Source organism: Sphaerodactylus townsendi, linkage group LG02 (assembly GCF_021028975.2).
Source record: "Sphaerodactylus townsendi isolate TG3544 linkage group LG02, MPM_Stown_v2.3, whole genome shotgun sequence".
NCBI classification, from domain to species: Eukaryota; Metazoa; Chordata; class Lepidosauria; order Squamata; family Sphaerodactylidae; genus Sphaerodactylus; species Sphaerodactylus townsendi.
Window position 1 is genome coordinate 106,228,906 of NC_059426.1, and position 23,068 is coordinate 106,251,973.

The 23,068-nt window shown below is 40.9% G+C and overlaps 1 protein-coding gene across 1 annotated transcript in view; it reads left to right on the forward strand.

The window, feature by feature from the left end:
- Window positions 1–22,814, forward strand: part of EHF (ETS homologous factor) — a 79,465-nt gene extending 56,651 nt beyond the window's left edge. The window contains exons 4-9 of the mRNA XM_048483256.1: window positions 515–574; window positions 3,892–3,960; window positions 4,055–4,123; window positions 18,057–18,119; window positions 19,940–20,135; window positions 21,724–22,814. Of these exons, the coding sequence (XP_048339213.1) occupies window positions 515–574; window positions 3,892–3,960; window positions 4,055–4,123; window positions 18,057–18,119; window positions 19,940–20,135; window positions 21,724–21,823 (557 nt within the window). The 3' untranslated portion in view covers window positions 21,824–22,814. The remainder of the gene's footprint in view (window positions 1–514; window positions 575–3,891; window positions 3,961–4,054; window positions 4,124–18,056; window positions 18,120–19,939; window positions 20,136–21,723) is intronic.
- The last annotated feature ends 254 nt before the right edge of the window (window positions 22,815–23,068 follow it).

Consider the following 23,068-nt stretch of genomic DNA (forward strand, 5'->3'; position numbering starts at 1 on the left):
CCTGGGGAGTTCCACTGCCAGAATTCCCCACCCCAATAAGTTTCCTCTATATCTAGAAGTAGGATGGATGAAGAGGACATTGGAATATTTCAGTTTATTGACCCATAACTTTGCAAAAAAAATTTGCATAACCCTGGTTAAAGTAAAACTTTCTTCTCTGAGAAAATGACAATGACTTAGGATTCTTGATAAGAGAGTGGGGTTTTTTGAAAGTTACATTCACCAGCGTGTTCCCAAAGAGCTCTGTTGAGTAATATTTTAATATGATAAGGAGTTTTATTTACAAGATAGATATGGGTATGCTGAGCGGCCAGGAGAAACAACAATATGGAAAGTCATTTTTAATTAGAAGCTGTATTTCATACAACTAGTTTTCTGTTTCATTCTGCTACATCTTTATTAGATCTCACATTGATTTGAATATGGTTTGTCAATGTTAGTTTGGTTAGGCAGGTCTTTGCTTAAAATCTTTCCTTTCTCTATACTGAATTGTACACTGCATGTTCTTTTGCAGGTCAATGTGGAAGTGAAATGTACCCATCACACAATGTCATTGTTAAGACAGAACAAGCAGGTGGGTGATAAGAACAATTATGATGTGGCAAGCCACAGCAATGAACAAAGGGAATGTTTGTAACAAAATGGAGAGGACTTGGAGAAGAAAAAGAACCACATTTATATTTTAACAAGTTAGATTTTCTGTATAAATTTAAAATTATTCTAGAAATTTATATTTCACGTTTCATTTCAAGGGGGCTAACAATAAATATATTTTAAGCCATAACATCTAAATAAAAATTAGAAACTACACCGTGAATCTTGTTACTATATAGCCCAACTGAGGGAGCTTTATGGCTTTGAAAACGCTGAGACTAACGGCCCAGTGCTTAGGAGAGACTGAATCGCTGCTTGGATGCAGTGTGGTGCCACCCTGGTGCATTTGCCCCTTCCTCTGATTGAGACAGCAAGAATGCCTGCATCCATGTGCCCCACAACTTCCTGGCAACAAAACCCAGAAATGGGTGCTGCCATGGAGCTATGCTAGAATGCAGACATGGGGAGGCGTGCTGGGGCATTCCCAGGGGTGGAGCTGCCTGTAGTCGGCTTTCACCTGGACCTTCAAACCAGGGATGGTGCAGCCAGGTTCTCAGACTTATGCCACCCCAAAAGAGTGGTGTTAACTCCATGTAGCCCAAAAGTGACCTTTCAGACAGCTGGGGGTTGTGTTTATTTGTTTCTGCTGCCTCCCCTCGCTGCCTGAAAACCCTCTGGAGGTGGCATAGTGGCAGGGTTGCGGTCCTGACCTTGCTCGCCAAGGACTTGTGTTGGCTGCCCAAAGCCAGCTGTTGGCTCCCTGGTGCTCAAACTGTGTATTGTTTGGTTTTGAGCTATACAACTGATCAAGTTAAAAATCTGTCTTTAAAATGGCATTTGTTTTATTTTATTGTTTTATTTAGAAATTCATAATATCTAAAAGAAAATAGTAGAAAAGTACTTGCTTCTTAAATGAAAGAGGTTTCTATAAAGGTATTTTTGTCATCACCTCAAGGAAAATAGCTATTTTCTGAAGCAGAATGAAAAACATCCTCCTTGTCTTTCTCTAATTTACATTGCAATTGCTCCAGTCTAAGCCCACTGATTCCAGTGACCATACTGATGTCAGTGGGCTTAGACTGGCACAGTGTAGTGGTTAAGAGTGGAAGACTCTAATCTGGAGAACTAGGTTCGATTCCCCACTTCTCCACATGCTGACTGACTGCATGCCAGTCACAGTTCTCTCAGAACAGTCTCAAAGGCAGGCAATGGCAAACCACTTCCAAGCATCTCTTGCCTTGAAAACCCTTTGGGTTCACTTTAAGTTGTTCGTGACTTGCTGGCACTTTCAATCACCAGAGTGGTCTTAACTGTGCAAAGGGATTCCACTTTTTTACCATTATTGATAGAGATATTCATTTATTTATTTTATCCAGCCTTTCACACAAAGTGGCTTACATCCTCCTCCCCATCTTTGTTTTATCCTTACAACAATCCTGTCAAGTTGGTCAGGCTGAGAGTGCAACTTGAACCTGACACTTTAACCACTACACTGCACTGGCTTTCAGTTCAGTATCATTTTAAAGTGAAGATTATAGTGGTTTTGATAATCTAGGTAGAAATACTCATGTATTAGGATGTTCATGCTGATTTTCTGAGTTATAAGCAATATGTCCTGAAATCTTCAGCAGGTGGCTGATTGATTTCAATAAGATATGGATTTCCCTCCATCTGACAAATTATGTATATCTTTCTTGTAGCCTAAAAAAATACTAACCTGAATCTGTGTTAAGATTCTGCTGTGCTAAGCAAGATTGCTATTGCAGTGGATTCTATTCTGTGGGACTGCAAAAATGAAAACTATTCCAAACAACATTTGGGCGAGGCTTGTTTTTAGAAAAAGCAATGAGTAGATCAGGTGTCTAAATAACTAGAGGGTGTGTACTATTGTAAGGACATTGGTTTGGATGCCCAAACACATAGGCAGTAAGTAAAAGATCAGCTAAAATGCCCTAATTCTTAAACTAGCCAAGCATGGCAACTTAGCAAGTAAGTCATTTTTAGCTATAATCACATCCATTACTAAGAAGAAGAAATAGATCCCCAAAGTAACCTTGGATTCTGAAAAAGCAACAGAAACCAAATTACCAGTTGCCAAAAAAGTGAGAGAGCTTGGTTCTATCTGACCCATATGGTTCCAAAGGACAGATATCTCCGTTTATTTTTATTTTTACAATATGTTCCACCTTTTCCAATCCTACTGAAGGCTGGGAGATCAAGGCCCCTTCCGCACATGCAAAATAATGTATTTTCAAACCACTTTCACAACTGTTTGCAAGTGGATTTTGCTATTCCGCACAGCTTCAAAGAGGACTGAAAGCAGTTTGAAAGTGCATTATTCTGCATGTGCGGAATGAGCCCAAGATTTTATAAATAAAAGATCAAGAGTCACAGTTAATAACTTTTTGCAGAATTCAATTGAATGCTATGTGTCTAACACTCCTATCACAGTTTTTTTCCCTTATTACTACAAGGAATGAAGGTACAGCCATTTGCACTGTATGAAAAGAACCAAAAATGGAGTTGAGAAATAGGCATTGGCACAGTAGCCGAAAAGATGTTTTGAGCTGATGCAGATGTGATCTGTGCAAAATTATTTTCACCTTGATGAATTGCCATCCAAAGCTAAACAGCCCAGTCTGTCCATTACTGGCTTGACTCTAGAAAGAGAGGGTAAGGGGTTGCTGGCATTTATCCAAGGCCCCTACCACACATGCAGAATAATGCACTTTCAATCCACTTTGAAGCTGGATTTACTGAACGGAATAGCAAAATCCAATTGCAAACAATTGTGAAAGTGGATTGAATGTGCATTAGTCTGCATGTGCAGAAGGGGCCCATGACGTAACCAGAATAGGACTTTTAAAATGTATTGTCAAAGGCTTTCACGGCCAGACTCAACTGGTTGTTGTGGACTTTCTGGACCATGGTCACACAGCCCGGGAAGCCCACAACAACCAGGACTTTTTAAAAGTTTATCTCTGTGGACTCATCGAGTTCAGTTATTGATTTACTACAATCAAAGAAACATTAATGCTTCAATCGTAGGGACACTTTTCTACAAGTAAGCACCGTTGAATGACTTGGGACATATTTCTGAATAGACTTGGTTAGGATCACTACTAAACTGTTTTATTTTCAATGAATTGGCACCAACATAGATTTGAATTGTTATTCCAAAAACTATAGTTAGCTCAAATGTTCGCAAAGCAATAATACGCATTATCTAATCATATTAAAACTGTTTTTTTCCTAAGCAAAATTGACATTTGTTGTTTTTTCACATTTTGATTTAAGATTCATCTGTAATGTCGTCATGGAAAGGAGATAATTATTTCTATGATAATGGATATGGTGGCACAGTAGGTAACTAACTTGACAAGCATTGAAGCATTTAAAATAATTTTGGGGTCCTTTTTAAGTGGCTGTTATATTAAATTCTTTCTTTTTGAATTATCAGAATTACTGGACAGCAAGGCCTACTGTCGAGCACAGATTTCAATCAATGCTTCTACTCACCAAGCTGCTGGTAAGAATGTCTCTCTAGATATGGGGAAAATTCCTCTCTGAATCATATAATTAGATTGTATTGTAACCCCTCTTAGATATTTTGTGAGAGGCAGGACAGAAATGTTTGGAGTTGCTTAAGCAAATCATGTCATTATGCGTGATACTGATTTCTAGGTCCATAGTGGGCCTTAAAAGGCTTCTTAGACAATGCATGGAGTATTGTACATCTAACTTCCTAACCTTAAATCCTGAGAAATCTAAAAGTGTAGTTTTCTCCAACATATTTAAGACCACTAGATGGCTTATAAATGGGGTTAACATTGAGCAATCAAAATCCATTAAATATTTAGGCCTAAATTTTCATCATAAAGCCACTTGGGCCAGGCACAGAGACATTGCTATAAAAGGAAGTCATCACACTGGCTGCTGTGGTAAAAAAATGTATATTAAGGGATAGGGATATGTTCCAGTGGCTTTAAAGATTTTTAATTCTAAGGTAGTTCAGCAACTTCTATATGGGGTTCCTTTATGGATAGTCACTTGGAACAAATCTGTTGAAAGAATTCAGTCTGGTTTCCTCTACAAAAACTTTGGGATACCGCATTGTGTCCCATATGCCGCACTATGCTTTGAATCCGGCCAGAACCTACTTGAAACTAGTGTATGGTTGAACACTTGAATGTAGTACCGGATCAAACTATGTTTCAACAGTGATGATCGCAGTTTAACATATACTGCGTAGTTTAACATATATTTCCAGACTTGTTTGCATTCGAATGGTGTCAATTATTAAAATCCAAAATACACTGTCTAGGTTTATCATTTGAAGTTCTATGTATGTTTTCACCTAATGAGATATTCCAAACCTTAAAAAGCAGACTTCAAACAAGAACCTTAAAAAGCAGACTCTTAGAACAAGAATACCATCTCTTATTGGGGCAAGCTAATAAAACCTGCTCACCCCTTTCTTTTGTAATAATACCTGAACAGGGGTGAACAGCTAAATATCTTGGATTATTGGCTGAACCCCAACAGAGATGGATTATCACAAAGGCTAGATGCAATACTTTACCATCTGCTGTGACGAAGGGTCGCTATTTATCCCTTTCCAGGAATGGGTTTGTCCACATTGCAAGAATCAAGCGGAGATTCTTGTGCATATTATACTCGATTGTCTGAGATATGTGAATATTAGAAATTTCTTTCATTGTCTGTTTTTAGACAAAACTGCAGGCTGCTCTGACAGCTTCACTGTGGGGCTCCTGTTAAATAATTCAGATGTTGCAGGGTTGGGAAAAGTAGCAGAACATATTTTACAAGTGATTGAATGTTGTATCTAATCTTTCTGGTTATCATTATTCTTCTGTTCTTTTTTCCTGGTCACAGTATCCATTAGAGTTTATTTTATATGCCTAATAAAGATTGATGCTGCTGCTAAAACAATTTCCCCTTATAAGTGGGTGCCTTCTGCTTCTGTAGATGTGTAGATTCATTTAATTTTGGAGAATGGTTAGATATCAAAATGTGGACATTGATGGGAATATTCCATGAATATTCACTTTTATCAGCTTCACAGGTTCAGGTATCAACACTCTTGAGACATTCATTCTCAGGTGCTTTTCATTACTGATGATTGCAGTATCAAGCCTACTTGAATAAACAGATCATGGGTAAAATACCAGAGATAGAGCTTTTATATATCCTTACACCATTCAAACCAAATGTGTTGCAGAAGAGTCAGTTCATATACTCAACCATAATCATGCATATATATGTGAAGTAGATATGAGCCCCTCGGGGATAGGGCGGTATACTAAATAAGCATAAGCATAAGCATAAGCATAAGCATTTTATTGTCATTGTGCACGCACAACGAAATTTACAGCAGCATTCCTCGATGCACACAATTTCAGACTCATACAATTTCAGACTCATGCAATTTCAGACTCATACATCATCATCCTCCACCCATCCCTACATAGCCCCAAATACATCAATATGAAGCAGCGGAGTTTAGCATAGCCACAGCTCTAGAGTAGAAGCTGTCTCTAAGCCTCTTTGTCCTAGTTCTGAGGGCCCTGTATCGTCTGCCAGATGGTAGCAGTTTAAAAAGAGAGTGTGCTGGATGAGACGGGTCCCTTAGAATATTTTGGGCTTTATTTAGACTTCGGGCATTATAGATTTCTTCCAAGGAGGGGAGAGGGCAGCCGATAATCCTTTGTGCAGTATTGATCACCCTTTGGAGCGCCTTCCTATTCGCCACTGTGCAACTGGAGAACCATACACAGATGCAGTAGGTTAGGACACTCTCTATAGCACAGCGGTAAAAGGACACCAGAAGTTTTCCATCTAGTTGTTGCTTGAATAAAATAAAATAAATAAAACAGGCTATATATGCAAATATTTTGCATCAAGCTGTAGCTGATGGGAAGATTTAGCTTTGTTTCCAATTTATTCTGCATGGTGGCTGCTGCTTGGAAAGAATCAGTAGTTTAAAGGCTGCATTATGCAGATTCTCCCTGCCACCACACAACATTTCTCATTAGCATTTTGCTAGAACCTTGGAAATATTGTGAGGCTGTGGCTAACACGTTGTCAGCAGTTATGTAAAACTTAGCTTGCACATCAATCAGCTGCACATAATTCAAATTGAAAGTCTCTAGTTGATTCCCATTTGTGAAAATTGGCCTTATTACTTAGGAAAAATCAGGAAACCTGTTATCTGCTAATACCTGGCTGGCACAATTTTCCCCCTTAAACTAGTTTGAATTAGTTTTACTTATTTAATAAACAGATTAGCCAAACATAAACTAAGGACAATAGTATGTTGCCACTGAATAAAAATAAGACACTTTTCAGAATGTGGCATACTTAAACAATTTATTTTTCATTAATTGCCATTATATGACATAATTTCTCTAGCAACCATTTTGTGACCTAGAAGCTGCTGTCTTTTATATAAGCAAGTTCACTAGTAAGTCGTTCTTGGACTCCTTATTGCATTTGGAGAGATTGTGGTAGATTTCATATAAAAGTATGAATGGGCCTCGTGTTATCTGTTGACAATGGAACACAGGTCTTTGATCTAATGATAAATCTGCACTGAAAAAAAGGACTTTAATAGCATCTACCCATTGCAGCACAAAATGATCCCCACATTTTTGAACATAGTGGACCCTTGAGACCAGAATTAGAGGGCAATCAGAAGTCCGCAGTGGGAATGAGAAACTGGTAAAAATGCCTCCATCAGTGGAAGTGTACCAGTATTCAAGCCATTCTGGACCAATGATAAAGGAAATAAATAGAGAATTGAAAAAATGATGATGATTAAGAAAATGATGAGAATAAACTAAAAAAGATAATAGACTACTTGTAATTCCTTTAGTTAATTTCATTATGTTGATGTGCAAAGATACTTATCAAAGATAGACACCTGAGGGGGAAATATAAGGTAGCTATTAAAATGCAAAACAGCTTGCTACTGTAATGTTGTTTTAAATATTTCCTTTTAATGCCTCCATGTTAGGAAAAATTCAAGAAGTTTGTTTTCTTCCAGGATGAAGAGTTAGTAATGTGGTATTGCTATACAAGTGCCTCTTGAATGTAGCATTAAATCACATTCACATTTCTACAGTTGAAAGGTTACAGTTCAAAGACAAAGATTTCTCCATTCTACTCTACCATGTTGGAGAATACTACACTTTTTAATTTCAGCCTCTTTCTGTAGTTGGTCAAGGCACAGGAGCTGTGTGTGTGCGTGCGCGCATGCCATGTGCCATCATGTCTCTTTTGACCTAGGGTAACTCTATGAATTCAAGACTTCCAAGCATCCTATCATTAACAACCTTGTTCAAGTCTTGCAAAGTGAGGACCATGGCGTCTGTGACTACATCAATTCATCACATGTTGGGTCTTCCTCTTTTCCTGTTGCCTTCTGCTTTTCTTAGCATTCTTGTCTTTTCCAGTGACTTTCATTTTTCTCTTTTTTCACCTGAAAGTTTTTTTATATATATATAATGTGAGCAAAGTACAATAGCCTCAATTTGCCATTTTAGCATCTAGGGAGAGTTCAGACTTGATTTGATCTTGAACCCACTTATTTGTCTTTTTGACTGTCCATGGTATTCATAAAACTCTCCACCAATACCCCATTTCAAATGAATCATTTCTTCCTGTCTGCTTTCTTCATTGTCCAACTTACACACTGGGGAATGCTATAATAAGAATTATCTTTATTTTGGTTGCCAGCAACATATCCTTACACTTTAGGATCCAAGTAACAGAAAATCTTTAACAAATAGAAATGTTATTCTTAGTCCTGATAGTATGTATTAATTCCTCTTTCCACCTAATTTTTGTGAAATGACCATTAGCTCTTCAGATCATCCTGACAATAGTGCTGTTCAATCAAACGCCCTGTTGTGATGTGTTTATTTTCTTAATTATTGGGCATAGAGGGAACATGGCGTGCTTAAGGGTACCGTCTGTTATTCAAACTAAGGCCCTTTCCACACATGCAGAATAATGAACTTTCAATCCACTTTCAATCTCCTTTGCTGCTGGATTTTACTGTGAGGAATAGCAAAATCCATTTGCAAACCATTATTAAAGTGGATTGAAAGTGCATTATTCTGCATGTGCGGAAGGCAATCACATAGCTACAAAAGGGTGGGGAGGATCAGATGGGGCGGAAAATTGCCGCCACATCCTTCCCCCGTTGCAGGCCAGGCAGAAGCTGCTGCTAGGCACCCCTGCCCAGCCCCACCCCACCAGCCAGGCCCCGTGGCCCAGAGCAGCCTGGCGGGACTGGGCCACGGGACTGGGCTGGGCAGTTGCCTAGCCAGGCTGCTTTGTCAGCCGACTGCTCTTTGCGTCTGGCTGAACTAAGGTAAGTGGGGGACAGCGGGAGTGGGGGGCAGAGGGAAGAGTGTGGGTGGGGGGACATGGGGGTGCTTGCCCCCCAGTTACCTAAGTTCAACCAGTGGCAGCCGGCTGAACTAAGGTAAGTGGGGGGGAAGCAGGGGTGGGGCCCCAGGGGGTTGGGGCTGCTCTAATGTAAATGGGGGCATGGGGGTGGGTGCAATTTTGCCCTGGGTGCCATCCCCCCATGCCCCTGGCAGAAGGGGCCTAAGTATGTACAGCTCTTTCTTCACTGTCCAAACATCCCAGGATGGGCAAGTGAAATATCCTGGTTCATGCAAGTTTTCCACACGATTTCCGGTGCTAAAGTGGGCCTGCCCCAGTGTTGCCCTGCGATATTTCCCTTGGGATTAAAAAAAAAATGCCAAATTGGCTATTCTTTTTAAATATCCCTGAGTGACCCTGCTGCCATGCAAACACCATGGGAGCAGAATAAAATGGTTTATTTTTCCCGCCTCACCGCTCTCAACCAATTGAGAGGTTTGTGCATGCGTAGATGCACTTGTGGTGTAAATACAAAAGACTCCGGCTCGTGTGGAAGAAACTGGAGTATTACCTCCTAGTCCTAACTCAGCTTCTGGAAAGAAATGGGCAGCAGTGCGAAGGGAGAAACTAGGATAAAATGGAGCCAGGTTTAAAAAACCTGGTGGCATACAGGTATAATTTTGCCATGTGGAAATTACTTATATTTTGTAAAAAGAAGTGGCTTATTCCTGAATCATATTAAAATATTATGACTTTTTTCCTCTTAAGTTTTGCAGGACACTTATGTTGATATATTGGGATATTATCATTTATCAAAACCTTGTCTTCACGAACTCCTCATGACCAAAACAACTCTGTAAAAGTAATAAACTCTTGTTTACACAAATGAGCAGGAATCAGTACCTCAGTAGAAAAGATGTGATTTTGGCAGATTTAAATTAAAATGACAAGACAGTCAAGAAAAGTGTTGTTTTAATCTAGGCTTTAAGGTATTCGTTCCTGGAAAATGGACTTTGAATTCCTGAAATTCTCATTCTTAAATATTTTGAGGTTTTAAATTATTGTTTCAATAAGGGCCTTAATTGGTTTTCATGGCTTTCCCACTAGCTCAGCTAATTATACAACAGAATGTGCTGTTGGCAGGTGGTAGCTAGAATGTGGCCCCAGAGTCAAGGCAGTCAGCAAGCAAAGGTGTAATCACAACAATTCAGAGTGAGAGCAGGCAGCAAGCAAAGGCTTGGTCAAGGCATTCCAGAGTAAAGGTGCAGGCAGGAGGTCAGGCAAGCAGGCTGAAAATCAGAGGAAGACTAGGCATGTGAAACTTACCAGGAAATACACTCATTGCACCCAGACAGACCCAAGTCCAAGATAGGTTTTATATAGGAAGTCTTGGCTAATGAGGCTAGGATCCTGCAAGGACTCAGGCCTCTTCAGATGCAGATACCTTCATTTTACAGACCCCTGTGCCATACCTACCAGCAATGCGAGCACTTTTCCTTTTACCCTGCAACTGTAGCTTCTGCCTCCTTTGAGCAGCTGGCTCTTACCTTCACTCTACTGAGATTCCTGATGGCTCTCCCAGCTGCACTGCATCAGGCTCTGCTTTGGCTTACAGGAAAGGGCTTGGAGCTGGTTCTGTTGCTTGCATCTCCTTGCAAGGAGCCAGCTCTGACTCCACAGTATCTTCAGGCTTTGCATCGGAGTCCTCAGTGTCCAGGGACTGGCTTATGACACCGGATAGTGCTCTCTGAATTTGGCAATACAAGAAAATGGTACAGGTATAATGAGATAATTTTTCCTGATGTGAGTAAAGTACCCACATGCTTTCTGTTTTTCAGCAGGAACTAATGGAAGACTGCTCTTGTTTATACTAATTTGCTGGACTGATTTTTGAAAGTTCAAAAAAACCCCACCTCAGGCAAGTTTGTACACAGTTTGGCATTTACTATAAGCCATTTGCACATGCAAATAAGTAATTTGCATGGAAAGCAAGCTGTGGTAACGGTTTATTCATGTATGTAGGTGGAAGTATGTGTGTGGGCTTCAAGATTCCCTGGCATTAAATATCCTGTAGGGCAGACACAGCAGGAGTTCCTGGAAATTGGATGTCCCACAGATAAAGAAAAACTGATTGCCTGCTGTAGATTAGACAAATGGGTCTTTTGCTTGTTCTAAAGAAGTGAGAATTCAGCATAGTGGATAAGCAATGACAGGAGGGCATTTTCTTTCATAAGCTTAGAATTACCATCACTCTGAAACTGGATATTTTTTCACGGCTTTTGCATCAGGTGAAAAAAAATAGTATGTCCCTAACAGTGCAATCCTAAACAGAGTTACACCCTTCTGAGTCAAGTTAATTTAGTGGGTTTAGAAGGGTGTGACTCTGTTTAGGATTGAACAGTATAAGTCTGGCAAGAAAACAGGTAGTCCCAACTGCCAAGATTTTATGACAACGTTGGCTTTTTTCCCTGGAATTATTTGGCATTTTCATTTTCTCAGAAACAGCCCCTGCCAAATTGTTATGTGTTCTGACAGGTGGATATACATCAGCACAATACCACTACATAACAGTGTGCATTATATCTGTTCCAAGAGAATAAGAGTCTTCAAAAAATCTATGAAAAATAAAGGGCCAATACAGGAGTTTGTGTTCATTGTAGCAGGGCTAGCACTGTTGCAACACTTAATTTCATTTTTTTAGTTTCATTTTAACATTTGTAAATATGGTACATAAAGTCCCACAGTTTTTAGTAGCACAAAGTCAAGTAATGATATATATAAATCCAGACAGCTTAATTACTAAATAAAATTCTAAAGCAAATTATAGATATAATTAACTTTGATTAAAACCAGATGATTAAATAAAATCACAGGTCCATTATGGACAGTGCAAATAAGATGTCTGGGGCGGGGGGAAGGCATCTTGGGGAGGAATTCTGCACAGCTTTTCCTCCAAGATGTCCTCAGGACTCCTTATTTCAGCTTGAAGATGCAAAACTAGCAAACTATTTTTCCCAAGTCATCTGCAAGTTTTCTCTTTTTGCTGTGCAGAGCTTAGAAGCTGACATCTTATTTTTCTCACCTGACCATTAAAGCTCTCTTGTCAGTTTCCTTCACTTCTCACACCCAAGATTGTATGGTGCTGCAGGGATTCTCTGTGCCTGCACTTATCTGGTGAACTAGATTTGTTTGTGCACTCCAACACAGCTGGGTGACGTTGGGCGAGTCACAGTTCTTCGGAGCTCATCAGCCCAACCTAACTGACAGGGTGTTTGTTGTGAGGGGGGGGGAGGGAAAGGAGATTGTAAGTCCCTTTGAGTCTCCTTACAGGAGAGAAAGGGAGGATATAAATCCAAACTCTTCTTCTATTAGCTGATGTTTACTTCGAATGTTTGCTCTGCAGGCTCTGCTGCAGATTCTGGTAATATATAGTTCTGGTAATATATAGTTTCCCCCTTTTTTATTTTCGATGGCATGCAGACACAATGTCAGAATCCATGCCAGTTTTCATATTATGTCTTTGAAGACAGCTCACTGAAAATAAAAAAGGGGAAAACTATACTTTGCTGGAATCAGCAAGAGGAGCTGAGTACAACCATGTACTTTTTGGGCTGAAAAGGCACCCAGCAGCAGAGCCTGCAGAGCAAAAGTTCGAAGTAAACATCGGACAAATAGCTGGAGGCACAGAGAATCCTTGCAGCACCATAAAATGTTGGCCATGAGAGCTTTAAACTCAGGCAGAAATGGTGGGCGGGGGGGGGGGAAGCCTCTTTCTCTTTTTATACCTTTTTTGTCTGTGCTGTCTGGACAAAAAATTAGAAGGAGGCATTCTTTAAGGTGTCCCTAGGAAGTCTTATTTGTGTTGTGCTTTTTGTAATGCCAATAACTTTATTTGTCAATAACATTATTTAATTTTATTTTTAAAAACTACATGTTGGTATTCATTACTATTTAGAAGTTTAGCAAATAGCAACCTGGCTGCTGTTATAACATATGAGAAAAATGTTCTAAATGTCTTTGGGATAGAAGCTACATAGCTCAGTAAAAAAATACGGGGAGCCAATAATCTTATAGTCTATTGCCTTTTACAACATAATGGCCACCATTTCCATCCAAAGAATTTAGTTCTAACACAAGCACCTTCACCTTCTCCTGTCAATATATCTTATTCTCAACATTGCCCCATCTGTAGATTCAGAGATTAAGACCATGAAAAGCCTGAGGTCTGCAAAATAATCAGATCTTTAAAAAAAGAAAGAATGGAGTGTTAAAGACTCCCAAACTAATAGAAGCAGCAGTGTAGCTTCAGTGCCCTCTCAGTGGTTGTTGCTAAACATCCACAATAGTATTATTACCTTTGAAGCCTTGATAAAAAACAAGACCCTTTCCAGAGCTATTTTGGCCTTTCAGAGAGGACTCACTCGGGCTAGGCCGCCTGTGGGTTGTTACAAGATCTGCATGATTTAGGCACAGCTGTTTAGTCCTGTTCAATAGCAGTCACTGCAGAAAAGTCAATGTGGTGTGGGGTAGTTATTGGAATGTTGAAATATGAACTGGGACACCTAAGTTCAAGTCCCAGTCTGCTATGGAAGCTTGCTAGGTGACCTTAGGCTAGCCTCAGCTTAATCTATTTCACAGGGTTGTTGTGATGACAAAATAGAGGAGAGGAGAATTATGGAAGCTATTTTGGGTCCTAGTTGTGGAGAAATAGCTGAAGATCTAGGGCAGGTAAAATGTAGGTAAGTTTATGGGTGGGAAGAGAAAATGAAGTGGAGAAAGGGGAGAGAATATAAAGGCTTCCAGGAGGATGGAAAGAAGCAATAGTGTGATAAGGAGCATACATGGAAAAGTGAGGTGGCGCCCATAAATTCTGTGGCACAACTAGGCCTGGTAATTGGCACAGTAAATCTGAGCCAGGGAGAACCTGCCAGGGGAAGGGAAGAAGAGAAAGTTGTATGGGAGGCAACTAAGGTAGCTTGGCTTGTGGATGGGAAGGAGAGAAGGAAGCAGGAAAGGGGGGAGGCTATGGAGGCTTTCAGGGAAGGGGAAGTGGAAGTAGTAGGAAGGGAAAATGAAATGCCCTCCCCATAAGTCCTTTCAGGTTCTCTATGTGTAATATTAGAGTTTTGAGGTTACCTAGTAAAGCCCATTGGAAGTAGGACTGACAAAAAGATTAATTTATTCATGTGGAGAGCTAGTGTGGTATAATGGTTGAGAGCAGGGGGACTCTAATCTGGAGAACTGGGTTTGGATCCCCACTCCTGCACATGAGCATCAGAGTCTTTTCTGGTGAACCAGATTTGTTTCCCCACTTCTTGCTGGATGACCTTGGGCTAGTCACAATTCTTCGGAACTCTCTCAGCCCCACCTACCTCACAAAGTGTGGGGAGAGGAAGGGAAAGGAGTTTGTAATCCCCTTTGAGTCTCCTTCAGGAGATAAAGGGGGAGTTATAAATCCAAACTCCTCCTCCTCCTCCTCCTCCTCCTCATACTACTACTACTACTACTACTACTACTACTACTACTACTACTACTACTACTACTACTACTACTACTACTACTATGTGATTTACTTCTGGAATATATGTTAAGATATTGTGATGGCCCCAGGCTTAGAAGGCTTTAAAAAGGATTAGACAAATTCATGAAGAAATGAATAGTTGTATGCAGAGCAATGTATACAGGGCATCATTAAGTGGCACCTTCTCATCAGAGGTAGTAAATCTTGCAGTATCACATTCATGCTCTGGTTATGCATTTATAGCAGTTTGAGAAGAATAAAGTAACTGTAGAAAAGAAGATGCTGAGATGTCTTGGCTATGGCTGTCTATGCATGTTTTTAACTCTGCTACATTGTTTTAATTTTTATTACAGCTTGTAGTTTGTGTTAGTCTCAGAAGGACTATAAGATTGAAATATTTTAAATGAATAGTTATCTGGCATCCTACAAGGCAGATTTCCTATTTACACTGTCCATATGTTTGCATGGTACTAACCACAAGACATTTTAAAATATATACTTTCCCAGGATTGCTAATTCAGAGTAACAAAAAAAGAGCGGCCAGGAATCACTGCAGCCGCAATTGCTGCCCAGGATGGGCATGAAGAGGCCTTTGGCACCTACTCTTGTAAGGGCGAATAAGGGCCTCTCAGCCATACCCCATAAGGGCAGGGCGCATCACCGGGCAGGGGAGGCCGGCCGGAGCTTACATAAGGCCAAGCCAGCCGTTGTTCTCCAACCACACGCCCTGGCCGGCCAACAACTCGCCCACCCATCTCTCCCCCTTTTTTGCATACTTCGGTGTTGTGTTAATGCATGCTTCTTTGTCAAAGCCATTCTGTGGTTTAGCACATGGGAATTGATCTGAGGGGGCTGGGGGGAAAGAAATTAGGGAACTACCTCCCCCCCCCCACTGTCGTATGAATGCTATGGCAAGAGGCTGACCGCCCAGCTGAGCATCGCAGCAAAACTCCAGTAAGAGGTCGATGGCCCACTGGAGTTCCGTGGCAGCAGCAAGGGCATCCGTCAGCCAGCAGGGCAGCAGGAAGAGCAACTTGCCCAGAAGGCACCCCTGCGGAGAGGTTGCCCAGTGTTACAAAGCAGATCAGAATCCCATGCTTCGCCTCACGCTTCATATTGTAATAAAATGATTGACTATGGCCAAGTAATTTCCCCAGCCATGAGTGTTGTGTGTTTATTGAATAAAGGGCTCAGAGAAGGGGTGGTCCCATCCTCGGGTGGCAACATTACATGTTCTGATAATGAAATTAGGCCAAAACAGTCACTCAGAAGAGAGGCAGAAAGTTTGTACTGCTTTAATGGACAAGAATGTTGAGCTTCTGCTACTGATTTTTGTTACTGATTTTTGTTACTGAGTTTTGATAAGTCTGAATTTTGATAAGCCTGTTTAAGAACATATAGTTGAAAAGTGGACTAGAAATTTTAATAATAATGTTATTTGTTTTAAAACCCCAGAATATTAAAATGGTAACAAATCGTGGGATGTCATGCTGGTTGTACAGTTTTTTTCCTATGAATAGGGAGCTCAGGGGTGGAGGGTACCAGGAGAACAGATGTCTTTGGGCGCCATTTCCCCCCGGCATGCCTCTACCGTGCAGGATGCAATATTGCAGCACAAGGGTCCCCAACATTTTTGAGCTTGCAGTCCCATTTGGAATTTGGACATGGCATGGTGGATGCAGCAACAAAATGACTGCCACAAAAACAAAATGGCTGTCACAGGAGGCAGAACCAACCACAAAATGATTGCCACAGTTTAACTTGAATAACACAGCACATATCCTTGTACTGTGGTGGCAACTGCTTCCAAAACAACATGTAAAAAATTCTGCATGGCCATTCAGAAGCCTTGCTGAATGAAAGCCCTATCTGGGCACACCCAGTTCCTAAAAACAGTTAACTGCAGTGGTGTATCTACAGAAAATGAAGTCCAGGGCAAGAACTAATTTTGTCTCTCCCCCACCACCCTGACAAGCATCCACAAAAGCAGCAGTGATTCTGGAAGGTCCTTTCACTCTTGGGACAAGCTACCTATACTCAGAGAAATTACATTAAATTAGGGTTGCCAACCTCCAGGTGGACCACGAATTACAGAGATCTGTTACCCTGGAGAATATGACTGCTTTGGAGGATGAACTCTATGACAGTGCTTTCCTGGTCAGCTTCCTTCCTGTCCCTAACACACACTTACACCACTTATTATCTGAATCTTCTGGAACTTCCCAACCCACCTTTCTCTCCAGTAGGAACCAAAGTGACTTACATCATGCTCCTCTCCTCCATTTTACCTTCATAATAGCCCGGCAAAGTAGGTTAGGCTGAGAATGAGTGGCCAATGGCAGAAGTGTGTGTGTGTGAGGGGGGACAGAATGAGGGTAAGGGAGAAAAAGGGTGATAGAGAGAAAAGCCAGCAAAATAAGGGGAATGGGGAGAACGAGGGAAGCAACAGTGGGAGCAAGTGGGCAGCTGGCTGGCATGCAAGTGGCATGCAAAGGATGGGGGAAGTGGGTGGGTGGGTGGCATGTGTGTGAACAACGTGCGTGGGCAGAAGAAGCGGCAGGGAGCAAGCAGGTGGCCAGTGGGTGAGCTGCTTCTTGCTCCTGGGCAGGAGGAACGACCCAGTGTGCCCCCATGTGACCCTTCTGCCTCCCCAAGATATATCTTTGCTTTAACGGGTACCATGATGCCCTGGGGCACCACATTGGAACCACTACTCTAGCACTTGCTGAAAGCACTATGGAAACTATAGAAGTTTTGGCCAAAGCTAGAGCATTGTTACCAGATATTATATCATCATGAGGGGATGACGGTTCCCCTCCCACTATTTTGCTGGCCAGTTTCTTCCTGCTGCTTATCTGAGTGGCAGTGAGTAGCAGGAGATTTCCTTCCTGAAGTCTGTCCATGGATATCATTCAGGAGCAGCAGTGGCGTAGGAGGTTAAGAGCTTGTGTATCTAATCTGGAGGAACCAGGTTTGATTCCCAGCTCTGCTGCCTGAGCTGTGGAGGCTTATCTGGGGAATTCAGATTAGCCTGTACACTCCCACACACGCCAGCTGGGTGACCTTGGGCTAGTCACAGCTCTTCTGAGCTCTCTCAGCCCCACCCACCTCACAGGGTGTTTGTTGTGAGGGGGAAGGGCAAGGAGATTGTAAGCCCCTTTGAGTCTCCTGCAGGAGAGAAAGGGGGGATATAAATCCAAACTCTTCTTCTTCTTCTTCTTCTTCTTCTTCTTCTTCTTCTTCTTCTTCTTCTTCTTCTTCTTCTTCTAATGTATGAAAAATCTTCCAGTATAAATAAATCCTCTGTCATTTTATACACATCAGTCATGATAGATTTGTACAAAAATCTGACAATTAGATCTGTATCATCAATTTGATCTTCAGTTTTCTTTTATTACAGCCTGATAAAATGCACTTTTGGGTGCAAAATGTTCCTTCGGTTTAATATTGTACAAACAATCACTGAAATGGTTACAAGACTATGAGTTGAAGAATTAACACAAGGTGACCCCTTTTTCTGTTACAGAAGGTTCTGCCGATATTAAAAAAACACAAGACCATCTTCCAAAATCCCACAACAAGAAGCACAGTAAGTATATACAGAGTTGTCCCTACAGGGAGGCTGATTACAAACAGTACAGAAAAAAGTGAATGGAACACAAAGGTTGATTCCCCACTGAAGATTAGATGCATGCTCGTCACACAAAATATCCAGGTTCCAGCAGAACTCCCCACTGCACCAGCACCGAACACGCTTTCATCCCGTTTCTGGTGCCCCCCCCCCCCCCCCCGCACGTGTTATTTTAGAACCTGGAAGAAAGTAGACCTTTTCAAAAAATGTGTGGGCAATCTGGAGTGGTGGGAAAGTTGTGGGGGTGAATCCGGATTCATTTTTCCCGCTGCTAGTAGTGACGTGGAACCTCCCATCCAATGAAAATGCACTGGGTTGTGCGCGATGCACACGCAGCCTTTTTTTTTTTTTTTTGCAGACTGGAGTGCCACATGGATACGAAGCAACTGATTTGGACTGATTGACTGAGTAGAAGGCAATACAAAGCAGTGCTACACATCGTATCCATGTGGATCTGACTACATGGAGGTGTGCGGAAACAAGGCTTTGCTTTAATTGCCCGTTTCTTCATCTCCGCGTAGAGTCATTCTGCGCATGCTCGTGCAGATGTGTATCCACAAGGTTAAAAATAAAAAAAAAATTCCTCCCCAACACAATGCAGCAGTCAATCAGGATAGTCCCTGAGCGGATCGCGTGTTCAGTCTGCCTCAGTGGGGAATCCTTCGTTGCTGCTGCGTTTCTGGGAACAAGGATCGTTTGTGAGGCAGAAGCTGCAGTGGGGACACTGAAACCATGCTCAAAAGGTCCCGTTTTTTCCCAAACCAGTTAGTATGTACATTCATTTTTCCGGTGGGGAATTGACCAAAGGCAGCAGTAGAAGAGAAATACAACATAAACAGTTTAATGTAAAGTCTATGGACTCAAATGATGCCCAAAACTAAATTACTCTCCATTACACTTTGTTGTTGTTCAGTCATTATATTGCAGATAGTATTAGTCCTGGGCTTGCATATGCTCTTTCTGCTCACTATGGTGAGAAAGTAACTAATGAACTAAGTTAGATCATATTTATCTGAAAGCAACAGCTTCCTGGCCAGTCAATTTTAACACCCTTGATTCCAGGTTTCTATCATCTGTATTCTAAAGGATTTTTTATTTACTACATTTTGTTTCACCATCCTTCTACTGCAACCAACTAACAATTTAAAACACTAACATAGTACATCCTACTTCTTTTCTTCTTTTCTATGAAAAGGAAATCTTACCAATCACAGAGTTATTCCTACAATATACTATTTGAATAGTCCCTCAGTTTTATAGTTTTTTATTATCTCAAAGCAGAAAAGAGCAGTTGAAATGCAACAAATAAGATAAAATTTGTTTTTACTTGCAGTGTTGCTCATATAGTTCTAAATAAGGGAATGACGACTTACCCAAAATTCACAAAATTTAAGGTCTCATTCTTCCACTATTTAAGCAGTCTCTAATAGCACTATATGGAACCCCTGCATGTGATCTTGCAGCCATTTTAATGAAGTCACAACAGTCATGTTTCCTGTACAAAGGAATAAGCATCAAAAAGCAGCCAAGTGAGGGATTTGAAAGATATGGTTCTGGGTCATGGCGCTGTTGAAATAAACTATTTGGATTCTGTGTTGAATATATAGTTATGCTCATAAACTAGGAAGATCATTTTCTTCCAGTCTTTTATAGAGACATCTTTATAAAATTGTGCAGACACTGTTCCCTTTTTAAAATTGTATCAAAAATTCCCTTCATACATGGAACTGGGTTTTTTTTTCTGAGTAAAGTTTTCTTTTAACATAATTTTATATTAGCTCCTCGAGGAACTCACTTGTGGGAATTTATCCGAGACATTCTCCTGCATCCAGAGAAGAACCCAGGGTTAATAAAATGGGAAGATCGGACTGAAGGTGTCTTCAGATTCCTAAAATCAGAGGCGGTGGCTCAACTGTGGGGGAAGAAGAAAAACAATAGCAGCATGACATATGAGAAACTTAGCCGTGCCATGAGGTAACAAGATAATTTTTTTTACTTAGTTTAAAAATCTTCAGTGTGTGATGTTTGATACAGTAAAAAGACCACTGAACTATAATAACCACAGATGGATTATCAAATACTGTAAACTTGAAAAGTTTAAAATGTAATAAACCAAAAGGTATTTTTATATGGTTCATTTTCCTGAAGTTTTCTGTCCCACATGAAAGTCATATGAGGAGTAACATTGTGTGTGTAAAGTGCTGTCAAACCACTGCTGACTTATGGCAGCCCTTGATGGGATTTCCAAAGGTAAGGGATGTTCAGACATGATTTGAAGAAGAAGAGGAGGAGGAGTAGTAGTTTGGATTTATATTTCCCCTTTCTCTCCTGTAAGGAGACTCAAAGGGGCTTACAATCTCCTTTCCCTTCCCCCCTTACAATCTCCTTTCCCTTCCCCACTCACAATCTCATTTTCCTTTTCCCCTCACACCTGTGAGGTGGGTGGGGCTAAGAACTGTGACTAGCCCAAGGTCATGCAGCTGGCATGTGCACAAGCTAATCTAGTTCACCAGATAAGCCTCCACAGTTCAAGTGGCAGAGTGGGGAATCAAACCCGGTTCCCAGATTAGAGTGCACTTGCTCTTAACCACTGCACCACGCTGCCATTGCCTCCACTGCACAACACCCTGTACTTCCATGATGGCCTCCCATTCAAGTATTAACCAGGGCCAACCCTGCCTGTGTCTGAGATCTGATAAGATCAGGCTACCCTGGGTCATGCAGGTCAGGGCAGCATAACATTATAAGATGAAAAATCTAAGGGCTGGATTCAGCCAAAGCAATTCTGTTGATGGAAGGCCCCCCCACCTCTGAGTGTCACTCTCTTATGTTCCCCTGCAGCACATAAAGTTGTTTGTTATTTGAAGTCCCCATCACACCATGGTTGTGATGCAGATGCAGGCACTGGCAAACCACCTCTGAACCACTCTTCCCTTGAAAACCCTTCGGGGTCAGTTATGACTTGATGGCACTTTCCACCACCACAAAGGAATTCTAATGAAGTGCCAGTGTGGAGAATAGTGGCGTTGCAGTCTATATAACCCTGTGAAATGATACTTGGGAACTGGTTCTGTGACTAAACGCTAAATGTGTGCACCCCTGAAAATATTGTTTATTTATGTCTTTAATTCATTTAATTAATTTACCTGAGAGGAAGCTGAAACCCTCACCCAGAAAAGCTGGAGGTCACTTGTTGCCTGATATGCTACTTAGCATGGGAGGATCTAACTAACTAACTAAACCCCATCTTTCTCCCTGTTGGGGACCCAAAGCTTACAATCATTACAGTCATTCTCATCTTCTCCATTTTATCTTCACAACTACACTGTGAGTTAAGTTGGCTGAGACAGTGTGACTTGCCCAAGGTCACACAGCTAGCTGTTATTGCTTGAGTGGGGATTTGAACATGAGTCTCACAGATGCTAGTTATGACACTCTTAACCATTACATCACACTGTCTCTCTGTGTGGTATATTAGAGATCTGTATTAGGGATGGGTCAACCTCATTTAAACCAGTTGGATTGTTTTTACACGTCTGACACCATGAATTTTGTTTAACAGATATTATTACAAAAGAGAAATTCTAGAACGAGTTGATGGTCGAAGATTGGTATATAAGTTTGGAAAGAATGCCCGTGGATGGAGAGAAAATGAGAACTAGAGACATCTTTTTAAAAAAGCCCTCTCCACATCATGACAAACAGGAATTGCTTGTGGATGTAAATATTTCAAAGACTCTTTTCTTCTATTTATGTACAAGAATGGAAGGGATCTACATCTAGAGGGGAAAAGGAATGTTATAGTTTATTGGTGTTAAAATTATTATATTTGATATGTCCTTTTGTTGGGAAGAGTACACAGTTTTCTGTGACTTATGATAGAGCTATATGATTGTGTTTGGTTTTGCTTTCTTGTGAAGACGTTGTATTCCAGGAGAAATGTGATTTTTAACAATGCTGTGAGAGATGGGATATATGATGTGATATAATGGAAAGAAATCAAAGGGCATTATTTTTTACTAAGGAGCTTACAAATAAGGCCTATTGTTTCATCAAATGAGAAAAATGAGCATGTTTCTTTTATTTCTTTACAAGGCTTGCTTGAAGAGAATGGCTTAGTTCAAAAGATTTGTCTTTTCAGGGATAACTGAGTAGGTATAGGAAGGAAGCAAATGAAATGTATGGACTGTGTTTTTTGTTGGCTACATAGTACTATACTGCTTCTTGATTTATGCCTTCCCCGCCCCCTCCCACACAAATGTGATTTATGGATGGGCAGAATCTTTCGATTCTTGAAAGGAAGACTCATTAAAGTAGCTATCATGTGCGCTTAGAGATCCATGACTTTAATGAAAGGGACCTTTTTAGGGCTTTTTGAAACCATATTTCGCTAAGCTTTGGTTCACAATATAGTTTTGCAGTCATGGTCACTGTCAGTGTGTTAGATCAGTAGTAGACATAGTGCCAAAAATATCAGGGAAGGTCAATTTTATGGTGAAATCAATGTTGTAACTATTATATGGGGAGATTTATTGAGGGTTTGGGTGTTTATTGATATTTATTGAACTGTTGTAAGCCACACTGAATCCTGTGACTCAGGGTGGGTGCAGGATATAAGTCTAAAATAAAGGTTGTGGTAAGGCCAGCTTTAAATTCCTGTTCCATTACAAAGATCAGCACACTATCTCACAAGCTAACAATTGCATGATCATTGGCCGATTCTGCACGACATAATTATACCGGGTTACATTTGGTATTGTAAAATCCAGGTCTATTTTATCCTGGTTTTTCCCTTTGCATGGGTGCCTGTTTTCATGGAAGAATCAAGTTAAGATCCGGAGGAAATGCTCCAGTTTGTTTCTCATTAGCCCAGGTTTTTTGTATTTACACCACAAGCATACCCGCTC